At 40.1% G+C, this 13,854-nt stretch overlaps 1 protein-coding gene across 1 annotated transcript; it reads right to left on the bottom strand.

Annotated features, from left to right (window-relative positions):
• Positions 1 to 505: 505 nt before the first annotated feature.
• Positions 506 to 3,785, bottom strand: LOC308611495 (UDP-N-acetylglucosamine--peptide N-acetylglucosaminyltransferase 110 kDa subunit-like). The gene has a single exon (XM_081260242.1). The coding sequence runs from the start codon at positions 3,673 to 3,675 to the stop codon at positions 535 to 537; it is 3,141 nt and encodes a 1,046-aa protein (XP_081116368.1). The 5' UTR covers positions 3,676 to 3,785; the 3' UTR covers positions 506 to 534.
• Between the last annotated feature and the right edge of the window lie 10,069 nt (positions 3,786 to 13,854).

Consider the following 13,854-nt stretch of genomic DNA (forward strand, 5'->3'; position numbering starts at 1 on the left):
AAAGACTACACCAGCAAAGTCCCCATTTATCTGTAGAGTTCAGAAACTAAAACAAGGAATATTTCAGCTTAACACCTTATCTCAAGAGAATCATATACACTTCACATGAATAAAAATACCTGAAACCAAACATTTTTAAAAGCTCCAATACCCAAAATAGAGAGAAAAAAATTAATTCAGAAGACTCAATCCATCCATGATAATCACAAAATGGCTGGGCAATCTCTATCTCCCTTCCACACTAACCATCCATCCCCTGGAAGACCAAGGGAGATCAGACCTTCCAGACTTACCTTCCAGACCTTCCAGACACCTGGCTGCGGCAAAATTCGATGGAATCTCCTTGTGGAACAGCAGTTTCCCATCTCTTGTGTCTCTCCCTGTCATGATCATGCAGGAAGCAAGTCTGGCTGTGCTATTTCTTATCATTGTGTGTCACCCATCTGCAACATGATATTGAAAAAGTAGTTCCCCTTCCCCCAGAAGGTTGAGGCTCAGCTACAGGGGTAATTCTCCTGGGCACACAGTCATTATTTAGGCCGACTCAGTGACTTCAACAGGCTTAATCATGTCATCAGGTTTGTTGCCAGCTGCATAATGCTCCCACATCTGTAGATAGAGCCGCTCTAGTTCCATCGTGTATTGTCTGGTGTTGAACAGAGGGCTAGATGTTCTCTGCTTCCAGACTTTGCCACGAATTTTCTTCAGGTATTCTACATCAGTTCCCAGTTTCACAGCTATCTCTTCATATTCTTGTCTATTTTTAGCAATCAGCTCAAGACAGCCTAAACAAGTGAGCTGGGAAGCTGCAACTCGGGAAGCAAGAGTCTCTCCTGGCAGAGTCACCATGGGGGTCCCTGCCCAAAGGACGTCCATCCCTGTGGTGTGTCCATTACAGAGTGGAGTGTCCAAGCAGACATCAGCCAGCTGGCCTCTCCGAACATGTTCCTCTTTAGGAGCAACAGGGGAAAAAATGATACGGTTCGGGGGAAGGCCCATATTTTGTGCGTACTGTTGAATATTAGCTTCTCCTGCTGCTGGAAAACGCAACAGCCACAGTACACTATTGGGAACACGCTTCAGAATATTTGCCCACATCTGCAAAGTAGATGGGTCAAGTTTGTATAACTGATTAAAGTTACAGTACACAATGGCATCTTCCGGTAACCCGTACTGAGAACGTGTGGTTACAATAATGGTACGGGGAACCTCCTCTCCAGTGGCAGCCTTATTGTTGATCAGGGTAGTTGCCAGTCCATTGCTAATACTGAATCCATTAATTGTAATCTGAATTTGTCCTCTGTTAATCATTTCAATAACTGCTTCTGCAACAGTATTCATAGGAATGACAGGCATATTAAGAGTTGTATTACTGCTGTCTGCGTTGTCTTCTCCATCAGGACATTTCATCTTGACTATTTGCACATCTGATAGACTATCAAGAAATGCTTGGAGGTCGATGCCATTCAGCACAATCCGATTGTCATAAATGTGCCCATTGGACTTAAAATCGATGACGGCTTTTTTCTTCAGGTGAGGAAACATATTAGCATGATCACCAATAAAGAAAGTATGGGGCATATAAGCCAGTTTCTCAGAATACTGCTCAGCAACTTCAGCAGGTGAAGTTTCCTGATCAGTGATGATATAATCCATGAAAAGCGCGCCACTAGTCCCAGGGTACCCCAGCCACATTGCCTGAATAGGAGCTGGCCTGAGAGCAAAGAGTTCATTTCGAGCACCCCTGGTATAACCATTCAGATTTACGAGGATGTGTATACCATCTTGATGGATGCGATCAGCTGCTTTCCCATTGCATGGAATCTGAGAAAGATCAATGAAATGATTGGCTTCTGCCATCACCTTCGCTCGGAAGTTTGTGCCATCATGTGGGCTCAGGCCATAACAGAATATCTCAAATTTATCAGGATTGTGCATGCCTGGAATAGACTGCATAAGATGAGAAGTAGGATGATTCCCAAAGTCAGAACTCACGTATCCTACACGCAGTCGACCATCACTGAGCTTCAGGTCTTTTGGATGTTCATACGGTGGTTTATGAAGGACACTTATATTAGCCAAGCAGAGGTTCCCATGCCTCTCAGCAATAGCCTTCCTGAAGCCATGAGAAAGAGGATAGAGCATACTATGATGAGGCTGCACAGAAGGCAACCTATTCCTCTCCAACTGGTCAGCCACAATGCTGACCAACTTCTTCATTCGCTCATCATAGTCTGTCCAATCACAGACAACCTGCAGGCAATGAGCCAAATTACAATAAGCGTCAGGAAAGTCAGGTTGAAGCTTCAGAACAGTGCGATAAGAAGCAATTGCTTCTGGAATATTCCCTGAATCGTGGTGAATGGAAGCCAGATTGCTGTGGGCATCCGCAAATGCAGGGCTGATCTGAACGGCACGAGTATAACACTGCAAGGCTCCCTGAACATCCTGCATCTCCCGTAGGGTGTTTCCCATATTGCAGTAGGCATCAGCAAAGGTAGGACTGATTCGAATAGCCTCCTTATAATGCATCAGAGCTTCGTGCAGTTTTCCCTGCTGCTTCAATACACTTGCTAAATTTGAATGGGCATCAGCAAAGTCTGGGCAGAGCTCTAATGCTTTACGATACAAGCGAACTGCCTCTTCACTGTTTCCCTGTTCTCCTTTGATATTGGCTAGGTTATTCAGAGAGTCTGCATGGGTGGGACACAGCCGGAGAGCTGTATGATAACAATCTTCTGCTTCAGCAACACTGCCCTTCTCTTTGAGAGCGTTTCCTAGGTTGCAGTAAGCATCAGGGAAATGTGGTTGCAATTCAATAGCTCGCCTGTAGGTGTCTATTGCCAGATCCATCAGGCCTTGCTCATAGTATACACAAGCCAGGTTGCGATGTACCACTGCATGATTTGGACTCAAGCTTAGGGCACGAAGGTAAGCTGCCACAGCTCTGTCAAAAATCCGTGCCTCATTGAAGACATTTCCTAAATTGATATAAGCATCCAGAAAATTGGGGTCAAGGGTGACAGCCTTTTCAAAGTGATGAATTGCAAGCCAAATCTCCCCTTGTGCATTGAAAACACAGCCAAGATTACTCCAAGCTACTGCAAAGTTCGGTTGCGTCTCAATTGCTTTCAAATAACATGCCTTGGCTTCTTCTAAGCCACCCAGGGCTTTGAGCAGGTTCCCCAGGTCACTGCGAACACAGTACAAATAAGGATTGTACTGAAGAGCAGAGACGTAAGCTTGTACTGCCCCTTCCATGTCGCCTGCTGCTACCAATGCGGCTGCCAGGTTAATATAACCATCGATGAAATCTGGTTTGAGACGCAATGCATGCCGGTAATGCTCAGTTGCTTCCTGCAACTGCCCTCTTTCCTTGTACACATTCCCCAAATTCGAATAGGCTTCTGCCAGAAGAGGGTTCTGTTTAATTGCCAGAGTACTAAAGTGGGCAGATCTGTCCAGCCTTCGACACTGGAAGTGTAGAGATGAAAGTAATAAAAGTACACCAGTATTGCCTGGCTCTTGCCTCCAGAGCTGCATGCAGTGTCTCTCAGCTGTCTCAAAATCTCCTGCCTGATATTCTCGATGTGCCAACTCAGCTAACCCTTGGAAGGAAAGCATACATTTCGTTGGTTCTGTGCTGTCGGCCACGTTGCCCACGGAAGACGCCATCTGGAGCTTCTGGAGAGAGTGAAAAAAGGGGGTAATTGAGTCCCGCTGCCGCCACTACTGGCAAGAATGTTTCTAGAGGTAGCAAACACGAGCGCAGCAGCCGTACCACTGCTTTGGCAGGCTTAAGCGGCGGCAACGGTTACAGGCACCGAAACTTAGGAACTCTGGTTGGCCATCTACCTCTCATGCTCTTGAAATCTTAATTCTTAACCCTGCCCTCTTCCACCATTTTTCTGCTAATCAGGGAATAAAAATTACCTATCCATTTGCCTTACAAGAAATCAAAAGTCAGTAGTCCAAACACTTTTTAAAATATTGTTTTCTGTCCAGTTGGAAATGAGATACATGATTGACTTTTCTTCATCATTCATATAGTCAACGTGGAAAACATTAGGGCCATGAATTTCAATACAGTAAGATGAGAAAATTTTAAATTGGCCTTCCCAAACCACTAATAAGTAACCGATGTTGTATATGATGCTAAAATCTTAGAGACTGAGTTTGATATTTTAAAAGTTCTGAAAACATTAGCTAATTTCTCCTCATCAAATTTCTCATGACTCAAACCTGAGTGTTACTTTTTAAAAGATAAATTTATTTATTTTTATTTATTTATTTTTATTTTGGCTGCATTGGGTCTTCAGTGCTGCGTGCAGGCTTTCTCTAGTTGAGGTGAGCGGGGGCTACTCTTTGTTGTGGTGCCGGGGCTTCTCTTCACAGTAGCTTCTATTGTTGTTCCACAACTCTATGGGTTCCTTTTTAGGTCCTACGAAGAACCCTAGAAATTAGTTCATGTAATTATAGGTTTTTGCAAAATTGTCAAAAGTGAGATATTTTAACTTCCATCAGGTAAGTCCAGCGTCTATTTCTTTGCCAATTTTCCTTCTATCATAGTCCGCTATGTTGGATCATATTGGATTGGTCACAGGCTTTTTTGAAACCTGGCTAAGGAGATGTTTTAAGTGAGGCTATTATGTGATTTTCAGACACCACCATATGTAATTGACTATATAATATCCCATTACAGGAATAACTTCCAGTACTCTTACTGACTACTCTACTGACTTAACTAGCACAAGACACAGAAACGTAAGGACAAAAACCACCTTACAATATAGCCATGTCTTGCACTTCACAGCTCTCAAAGCATGTGCATTTGAAGAAGAAAAAAAGAACTGAAAAGTATAAAACCAGAAGTTATTCTGTGGAAAATTATTTCAATCATCAGGCATGTGAAAGATAAGTCAAAGATTCAGTTTTCTTCAATGCTTAGTCAAAACGGACATTTCCTTCTATCAAGAATATACTCCAGGGCTTCCCTGGTGGTGCAGTGGTTGAGAGTCTGCCTGCCGATGCAGGGGACACGGGTTCGTGCCCCGGTCCGGGAAGATCCCAAATGCCATGTAGCGGCTAGGCCCGTGAGCCATGGCCACTGATCCTGCATGTCCGGAGACTGTGCCCCGCAACGGGGAGAGGCCACAACAGTGAGAGGCCAGCATACCGCAAACACAAAAAAACAAAAAAACAATAAACTCCAGGGGCTCCCCTGATGGCACAGTGGTTAGGAAGCCACCTGCCAATGCAGGGGACATGGGTTCGAGCCCTGGTTCGGGAAGATCCCACATGACGCGGAGCAACTAAGACCGTGTGCCACAACTATGGAGCCTGTGCTCTAGAGCCCGTGAGCCACAACTACTGAGCCTGCGAGCCACAACTACTGAAGCTTGCGTGCCTAGAGCCCGTGCTCTGCAACAAGAGAAGCCACTGCAATAAGAAGCCTGCATACCGCAACAAAGAGTATCCCTCAGTCGCTGCAACTAGAGAAAGCCTGCGCACAGCAACGAAGACACAACACAGTCAAAAATAAATAAATAAATAAATAAATAAAAGAATATAGCCCATCACTAATGTGTGTAATGGAATGGTGTGAATGAGTATTTTATCAGAATTCCTGTAATGCACAATCCTATAGCAGTACTGAAATCAGTAATGCATTTATAATAGTAAATAGTTATGAGGAAGTAATCCATAGAGGTTTTCTCAAAGTTAACAATGAAAATTAATGTGACATTATCAATAATAAATTGTGACGCTGAAATAAACTTTTCTAAACTATTAATAACTAAAAGCAAACTCTAATCAACCATGTTAAAAGAAATCTATGTCTATAAACTACAAAGTTTATTTCTGAAAATTTTATTTCTAAAACACATAAACTGTCATATGAGGAGGCAGTTAAAGAATATATAGCTACAAGAGTGGGGAAAAAGTTTTATAGAGACACATCTGGCAGTAGTGAATTTTCAAATGTCATTTTTCTAGATTTTGTGACACCTATAGTATTGATATTTGAAAGCATTTAAAAAATTGTAATTTGAAGATTTGCTACTTCCAGGTAGAGTAAAATATTTGGAAGCAAAACAACATTTCCACGGAGAAAAATTTTAAAAGCCAAATAAAATAGTCAGCATTCAATCAAAAAGTTCTAGACATACCAAGAGATAGAATCATTTGACTAAAATTCTAAGAAAGGAACAGATAATACAAAAATATTTATATAAGATATTGTGTATCTTTATCAGGAAAAGTCTTTATCAAGAAAAGACTTTAAAATCATCAGAATTAATATTATATTTTATTTATTTGTATATTTTATTTATATATTTATATAAAGGACTTAAAGATAAAGCCCTAGTTAAGGCAGTGACAAAAGCAGTAGCAGTGGGAGTGAAAAGAAATGGTTATATTCAAGGATATTTTGTCAGTAAAAGTCCAAGATCAAATGTCTGACTGCATACATGGGATGGATAGACGGAGTGGGAAAAATCAAAGTTAACTATAGAGGTTCTAGTGAAGATGGGGTTGCCATCACCCAACCCAAGGGGTTGCAATCATCCCCAAGGTCTAGGAGACTCAAAGGGAAGGTCATGGTCGAGGAAAAGTTAATTGCTGGGAAAATAAGACTCCCAGTCTCTCCATCTCCTTATACTAGTTTTTTTTTTAACATCTCTATTGGAGTATAATTGCTTTACAATGGTGTGTTAGTTTCTGCTTTATAACAAAGTAAATCAGTTATACATATACATATGTCCCAATATCTCTTCCCTCTTGGATCTCCCTCCCTCCCACCCTCCCTATCTCACCCCTCTAGGTGGTCACAAAGCACAGAGCTGATCTCCCTGTGCTATGCGGCTGCTTCCCACTAGTTATCTATTCCTTACACCAGTTTTGTTTTTCCACTCATATACGTAGCAGCATTTCATTCAAGGGGAAAGCCATTGATCTGACTGGTCAAATTAAACACCATAGTTCAAGGCACATTTACAGTGGTTAGTTCCTCCACAATTTAGAAAGTAACATTCACAATTTCCCTCTTCTTACACCGTGGAACACATTGGCCATTCCTCCAAAGTTTCCACTCCATAGAGTGGACCAGAGTTGACATTAGCCCAGAACTGAGAGCTTGGCATGAGATGGTGTCAACCCCTCCTAGAGCTCTGGCATAAGTTATGACCCAACCCAGCTCCACAGAGAGCTCTGCATGGAATCTTGTCTCAGCCATAATAATGTGATTCTGCTTTTCATTTGGTTTTCTTCTTTGCTTAACTTTCTCTGGCCACTCTGACAAACAAAATTTCAGGCATTCCTGGGCCACTCACTAACTTTATTCTGTCTAATGATATCCAGATTCCCAAGAAAATTACTAACAATAAAGGGGGAAATTTGGAACATGGTGAGTTTTAGGTGCCTGAAAATACAGGTAACTGAATCCAGTTAAGTAGCAAATTATTTGGGTATCAAATATGCCAGTAGAAGAGCAGACTAAGCTCAATTTAATGTACTCTTATTGGAGACACATGTAAATTCTGGGTCAATTTTGAAAAAGTTAAAAGCACATGGCTGAGATTAAAAGAAAGAAAGGAACACCTGCATGTTTCAGAAAGTAACAGAGAAATTAAATCCAGAGAAATAAGAGCAGACTGATGTGTATGGGTTCCGTTCCTTAGTATAGGCCTTATGTAAATAGGGGCTGGAGCTAGAAATCTAACATTACCTTGAGGCCAGGAATTTAGACTCAGGATGGAACAATATTGAGAAGTTAGTACAGATATCCTACAGAAATTTCATGAGGAACTGCTTAGTCCATTAAGAGGGCCAAGGGAGGTGGTGAGGAAGACTGATATCTCTTGAAAACCTTCAGGTACAGAAAACATCAACACCTCTGAAAAGTAGGCCTGTCCTTCCCAGAGTTGTGATGGCCAGGTTGTCACTAACCTGTAAGGCCCTGTAGGAATCAGAAACTGCAAGGAGAGTAATTCAAAGAAAAACAGATGCAGGATGGGTGTGGCAATAAATCCTAGGACCCTATCAGAAACAAAATTAAAACCACTCTAGAGGGAAATTTTAACAAACCAGAGCAGAGAGTATCCTAACCAGAATAGAATAATAATTCTGAAGAAGTTACTTTAGTTATTTACGTAATATTCAATGCATTTCCATGGCCAGGCCCTTTTGAAGAATTCGAAAACATATACAAACAATTCATTTACATCTTATATATCCCACCATCCAGAGCAAAATTCACTTAAGAACTGTACTGGTGGAAATTGGGCGGCACTATGGAGAAAATAAAACGGTGTTTGCCATCAAAAAACATGAAGGTAAGAAAGATAATGTCTAATTTTTTAATTATCCTGTGGTTTCTTGAAATCTTTTGGAAACCCAAAATAGAGAAACCTAGGAGGAAATGAAGATTTAAATATTTAGAGATTTATCAACTCATCTCTAAAAGCTTTATTAATCTCTTATTTTAATAACATTCCTGAGAGGTATAAATGTGTCCAGTGATAGGGTTGAATAAGCCTGAGAGAATTTCATTTGTTTACTATTCTTGGTCAGCTCTTAAGACCTTTCAGGAGCATCTTGATTTTCATGGCCTCATCCAACAAAAAGCAGGATATTTTACAGAAAGTCCTGGTCCACTTTTTGGCTTGCTTTTGTGTTTATGTTTTTGGTTTTTTCACATTGGGCGGTACATTAGGCTACTTATTGCATACTCCCTCATTCATGCATGCATTTATTCAAACAATATTTACTGAGTTGAGACATTTAATTAACACTCAATAAATGATGTTTAGATGAATGAATGTGCTTTTTATCAAAGTAAGTGTAAGTACTGAGAAAAATTACAGAATGTATGATCCCAGCCCCACAAAAGCTTATAACTGTGTTGAGGATGCTGATGAAATAACTAATATATCATATTATCATAATATATCATATTGGACAGTTTCTAAGTTCAAAAATTAGTTTTTATAGATAATCAGAGCATAAGGAGGACAAAGAAGGGACAGTTCATTATGGGTTGAATCTATCAATAAATGTATATTTCAGATGAGATTTGAGATTGACCTTAAAGAAGAGGACTTAGATATATGAACAGAGAACAAAAAAGGCATGGTGATAGCATGTGCATAGATAGTGTGGCCGATATTTATGTTCTTCATTAAAGATAGTCAGAGATAACCCAAATGTAACTGTTTCCATGGGTCCATTCTCAGTATCCAAACAAAACGGCAAATCCTATCTTAGTAAAACTAATGAAAAACACAGTCTTTAACAAAGAGATTGTGAAGGAAAGGGAGAGAGAAAGGCTTGCATCCCACACCACACAACAAAACTTATTGAATTCTTTGTTTAATTTCCTCCCTCTGAAAATTTCCTCTCCCTCTCTCTGTACGTCTCTCTTCTCCCACATCTGGCCACACTCTACCAGCCATCTTTCCAGATCTTTCCAGAACTCTCCATCCTAGTTTCATTAGGCCACAATTTAAACATCTCACAGGTCTCCAGGATGCCTCCCCATCACTTATTCCACAAAGACAAACAAAGGACACTTCTCAGGATCACATTTCTTTGAAGGAAGAGGTCATGAGGAGTGATTATAAATAATATAAGGTGGAGAACAGTGACTTAAAATACCATATTTCAGCTTAGAATGTGAATACAGGGAACTTTGGGAAACTAGAAAATCTAGAAAGGATTCATTGATAATTATTTATGTTCAATGAATAAAATAAAATGTAATAATACAGCTAAACTCTGACAGATTAACTTTTTCAAAAGTTGCTTTCACACACCTTCACTATTGGGATGATTGATAAACACACCTTTCCTTCTTTACTTTCTTCTTTCTTTGCAGATACTGGCACCAAACTTTCAAACAATAAGAACCTTCCCATACGTCCCTTGCCGGGAAGATTAAGGTATAACAATCCAAACAAATTTTTGAAGAAGATAACTGGTTGAAAGCATAAGAAAAGAGCTGGGGGGCTTCCCTGGTGGCGCAGTGTTTGAGAGTCCGCCTGCCGATGCAGGGGACGCGGGTTCGGGCCCCGGTCCGGGAAGATCCCACATGCCGCGGAGCGGCTGGGCCCGTGAGCCATGGCCGCTCAGCCTGTGCGTCCGGAGCCTGTGCTCCGCAATGGGAGAGGCCACAACAGTGAGAGGCCCGCATACCGCAAAAAAAAAAAAAAAAAGAAAAGAGCTGGGTTTCTCTTATTCAACAGTCACATAATGAGTAATGTGGGAATTGGTTTAAAAAGTCTCTCTGCATGAAGGGCTAAGGTTAAGATTAGAACTTCTGAGGCCAGAAGAGCAAAATGACTACAACAATCCACATATTTTCAAGAGCCGCCCTTTGGATGTGAGGGATTCATTTTTCCCACTACTTTTTCAGCAACCCAACTGGTGTCTTTATTAAACGACCTAAGAGAATACAATGTGGCCAAGAAGGCTTAGATTTCCTTAGCCCCAAGTCAGATATTCTCCAGTGATTGTCCACTCTAATTAAAAAGAGAGATTTACAAAAGGAAACTGGATACAACTGAGTGTACCTTAATTTCAACCCTTTACCTGAGTTATTTGTTTTGCTTTCAATTCTCCGCTGAACTGCCTACATTAATATATTTTTAAGAACATTTCCTTAAGTTGAAGTATTCATTCAGTATATTCATTTATTATAATTTAGAAAAGTCAAATGATCTAGGCAAATTCATTTCTATATTGCCACAGCAGTGTATTGTGAACTAAATGACACCTGGCAGTTCTTTACTCAGATACTAACTCAATTAGAAGGCAGAACAAGGATACCTACCCATTCAGGGAAGGAAAGGTCACTTAGCCTCTGTAGCTGTCTTAGGTCTCTCATCATCACAGTAACAAATTGAACACTAAAAACCATATGATCATCTCAAGAGATGCAGAAAAAGCTTTTGAAAAAACTTCAATATCCATTCATGGTAAAAACTCTCCAGAAAGTGGGCATAGAGGGAACATACCTCAACATAATAAAGGCCATATATGACAAGCCCATAGCTAACATACTCAATGGTGAAAAGCTGAAAGCATTTCCCCTAAGATCCAGAACAAGACAAGGATGCCCACTCTCACCACTTTTACTGAAGGTAGTTTTGGAAGTCCTAGCCACAGCAATCAGGCAAGAAAGTAAATAAATAAAAGGACTCCAAAATGGAAAGGAAAAAGTAAAACTGTCACTGTTTGCAGATGGCATGATACATAGAATATCTGAAAGACACCATCAAAAAATTATTAGAGCTCAAAAATGAACTTGGTAAATTTGCAGGATACAAAATTTATATATAGAAATCTATTGTATTTCTATACACTAACAGTGAACTATCAGAAAGAGAAATTAAGGAAACAATCCCATTTACAATCGCGTAAAAAAGAATAAAATACATAAGAATAAATCTGCCTAAGGAGGTAAAAGACCTGTACCCAGGGAACTATACGACACTGATACAAGAAATTAAAGATGACACAAACAGCTGGAAAGATATACCACGGTCACGGATTGGAAGAATTAATATTGTTAAAATGACCATCATACCCAAGGAAATCTACAGATTCAATGCAGTCTGTATCAACATATCAAGGGCATTTTCCACAGACCTAGAACAAATAATTTTAATCTTTGTATGGAAACACAAAAGATCCTGAATAGTTAAAACAGTCTTGAGAAAGAAGAACACAACTGGAGGAATCATGCTCCCTGGCTTCAGACTGTGCTACAAACCTACAGTAATCAAAACAGTGTGGTACTGGCACAAAACATCGATTACTGGAACAGAATACAGAGCCCAGAAAGAAACCCATGCACTTATGGTCAATGAGTCTATGAAAAAGGAGGCAAGAATATGCAATGGAGAAATGTCTGGGCTTCCTTAGGGATGGTTTCATCAATTAATTTGTTTTCTTAAATGGACCATACTTTTCCATGTCTTTGTATACCTTGTGATTTTTTTGGTTGAAAATTTGTCTTTCAAATATTATAATGTAGTATCTATGGAAATCAGATTCTCCCACTTTCCCAGGGTTTTCTGGGCTTTTGATTGTTGAAGGCTGTAGTAGTCTGTTTGTTTAGGGACCTTCCCAAACTATTTTTGCAATGACTGTTTTCCTTATTGTATGTACGCACTGAAGTCTCTGTTCCTTTAGTTCATGTTTAGCTAATGTTTTGACAGAGATTTCCTTGAATTCCTGCAACTAAAACAAACAAAAACAAATATACACAAGCACATCCACATGCACACTCAAAACCACACACCTCTGCCCATTGTGCAGATTGATGGATCACTCCTTCAACATTTAGCTGACCTGCATTGAGTTCAGGGCTCAACCCATGGTCAAAGCTTAGAGACTCCTCTGGTGTTTTCAGAACATGCATCTTATCTTGAGTATGCATGTGGCTTTCTGAATTTCTCTGGGCACATGTGTACTTTTTGTAGGTTCTAATTTCCCAAAGAATCTCCCCCAACTTTGGCTCCTGCATCTTCTGTGGTCTAGTGTATTTCAATGCACAGTCTTCTGCCCCAGCCATCTGTGCTTTGTTAGTTCACCTTGCACTTTTTTTGAGCAATGACCGCTGCTTTTCCAGACTGTGTTCCAAGTTAGCTAAGACAGAGATAAGCATCTTGTGTCAGTCCTTCAGGTAGCTCCCAGACAGGTTAGAACAGATACACATGATAATCTGACAGTACGGTCTCTTCTGCTCCCTCCTGAAGCAGGATTGAGGGTCCCATACTAGGAATGGTCTGCTGCTACTTTCAGACTATCACTGCATTAAGACTCCACCACTTTAAGACCATCACTACACTAACAGTGGATGGGGCAAGGGCAAGTAAAAATGCCACAAAGCTTTCCTGCCATTTTCAAATTGCCTCTTCCCTGGTTCAGTATGTGTTTGGTTGCTATAAATCTTTGGCTCATTTCGGGACTAAGAGAAACTCAAAGAACCCCACAGCAAGAAACAGTACAATCAAACTCTCAGAAGCCAAAAGACACAGAAAGAATCTTTTCTCCCAAAGGAGAAAGAAAAAAGAAATTTGTTACAAAGCAGGGATCCTCAGAAAGATTAGAGCTAATTTCCTATATGAAACCACGGAAGCAAGAGGCCAGACATATTTAAAGTGCTGAAAGAAAAAAAATTGTCCACCAAGAATTCTATATTTGGCCAAACTGGTTTCAAAACTTAGGGAGAAATTAACGCATTCCCAGATGAACAAAGGCTGAGGGCGTTTATTTTACAGCTTCCTACCACTGCCCTAGGAGAAATGCTAAATTGAACCTTCAGGTTGAAATGAAAGGACACTAGACAGCAACTCGAAGCTGTAGAAAGAAATAGAAATCTCCAGTAAAGATAAATACATGGGCAAATACTAAAGCCAGTATTGTGTTATTGGCTTGTAACTCTACTTTTTATTTCTTACATGATTGAAAAAACAAATGCATAAAATAATCATAAATCCATGTTTTTGGGCTCACAAAGTATAAAGGTGTAATTTGTGACAACAATAATGTAAAGAGGAGGAATGGAACTGTAGAGGAACAGAGTTTCTGTGTGCTACTGAAGTTGGTTTCAATTGAAATTATATTGTTTTAACTTTAGAATGGTAAATGGAATCTTCTTGAGAACCACAAAGAAAATATCAATAGACTATATGCAAAAAGAAATGAAAAGGGAATCAAGAGTTCACCACAAGAAAATCGGCTAAGCACAGAAGTCAGTAATGGAGTAAATCAGGGGCAAAAAATGCATAAGACATACAGAAAACAAGCAGGAAACAGACAGAATTAAGTTCTTCCTCATCAGTAAGT

Source organism: Mesoplodon bidens, assembly GCF_964165515.1.
Source record: "Mesoplodon bidens genome assembly, contig: HAP1_SCAFFOLD_120, whole genome shotgun sequence".
Taxonomy (NCBI): domain Eukaryota; kingdom Metazoa; phylum Chordata; class Mammalia; order Artiodactyla; family Ziphiidae; genus Mesoplodon; species Mesoplodon bidens.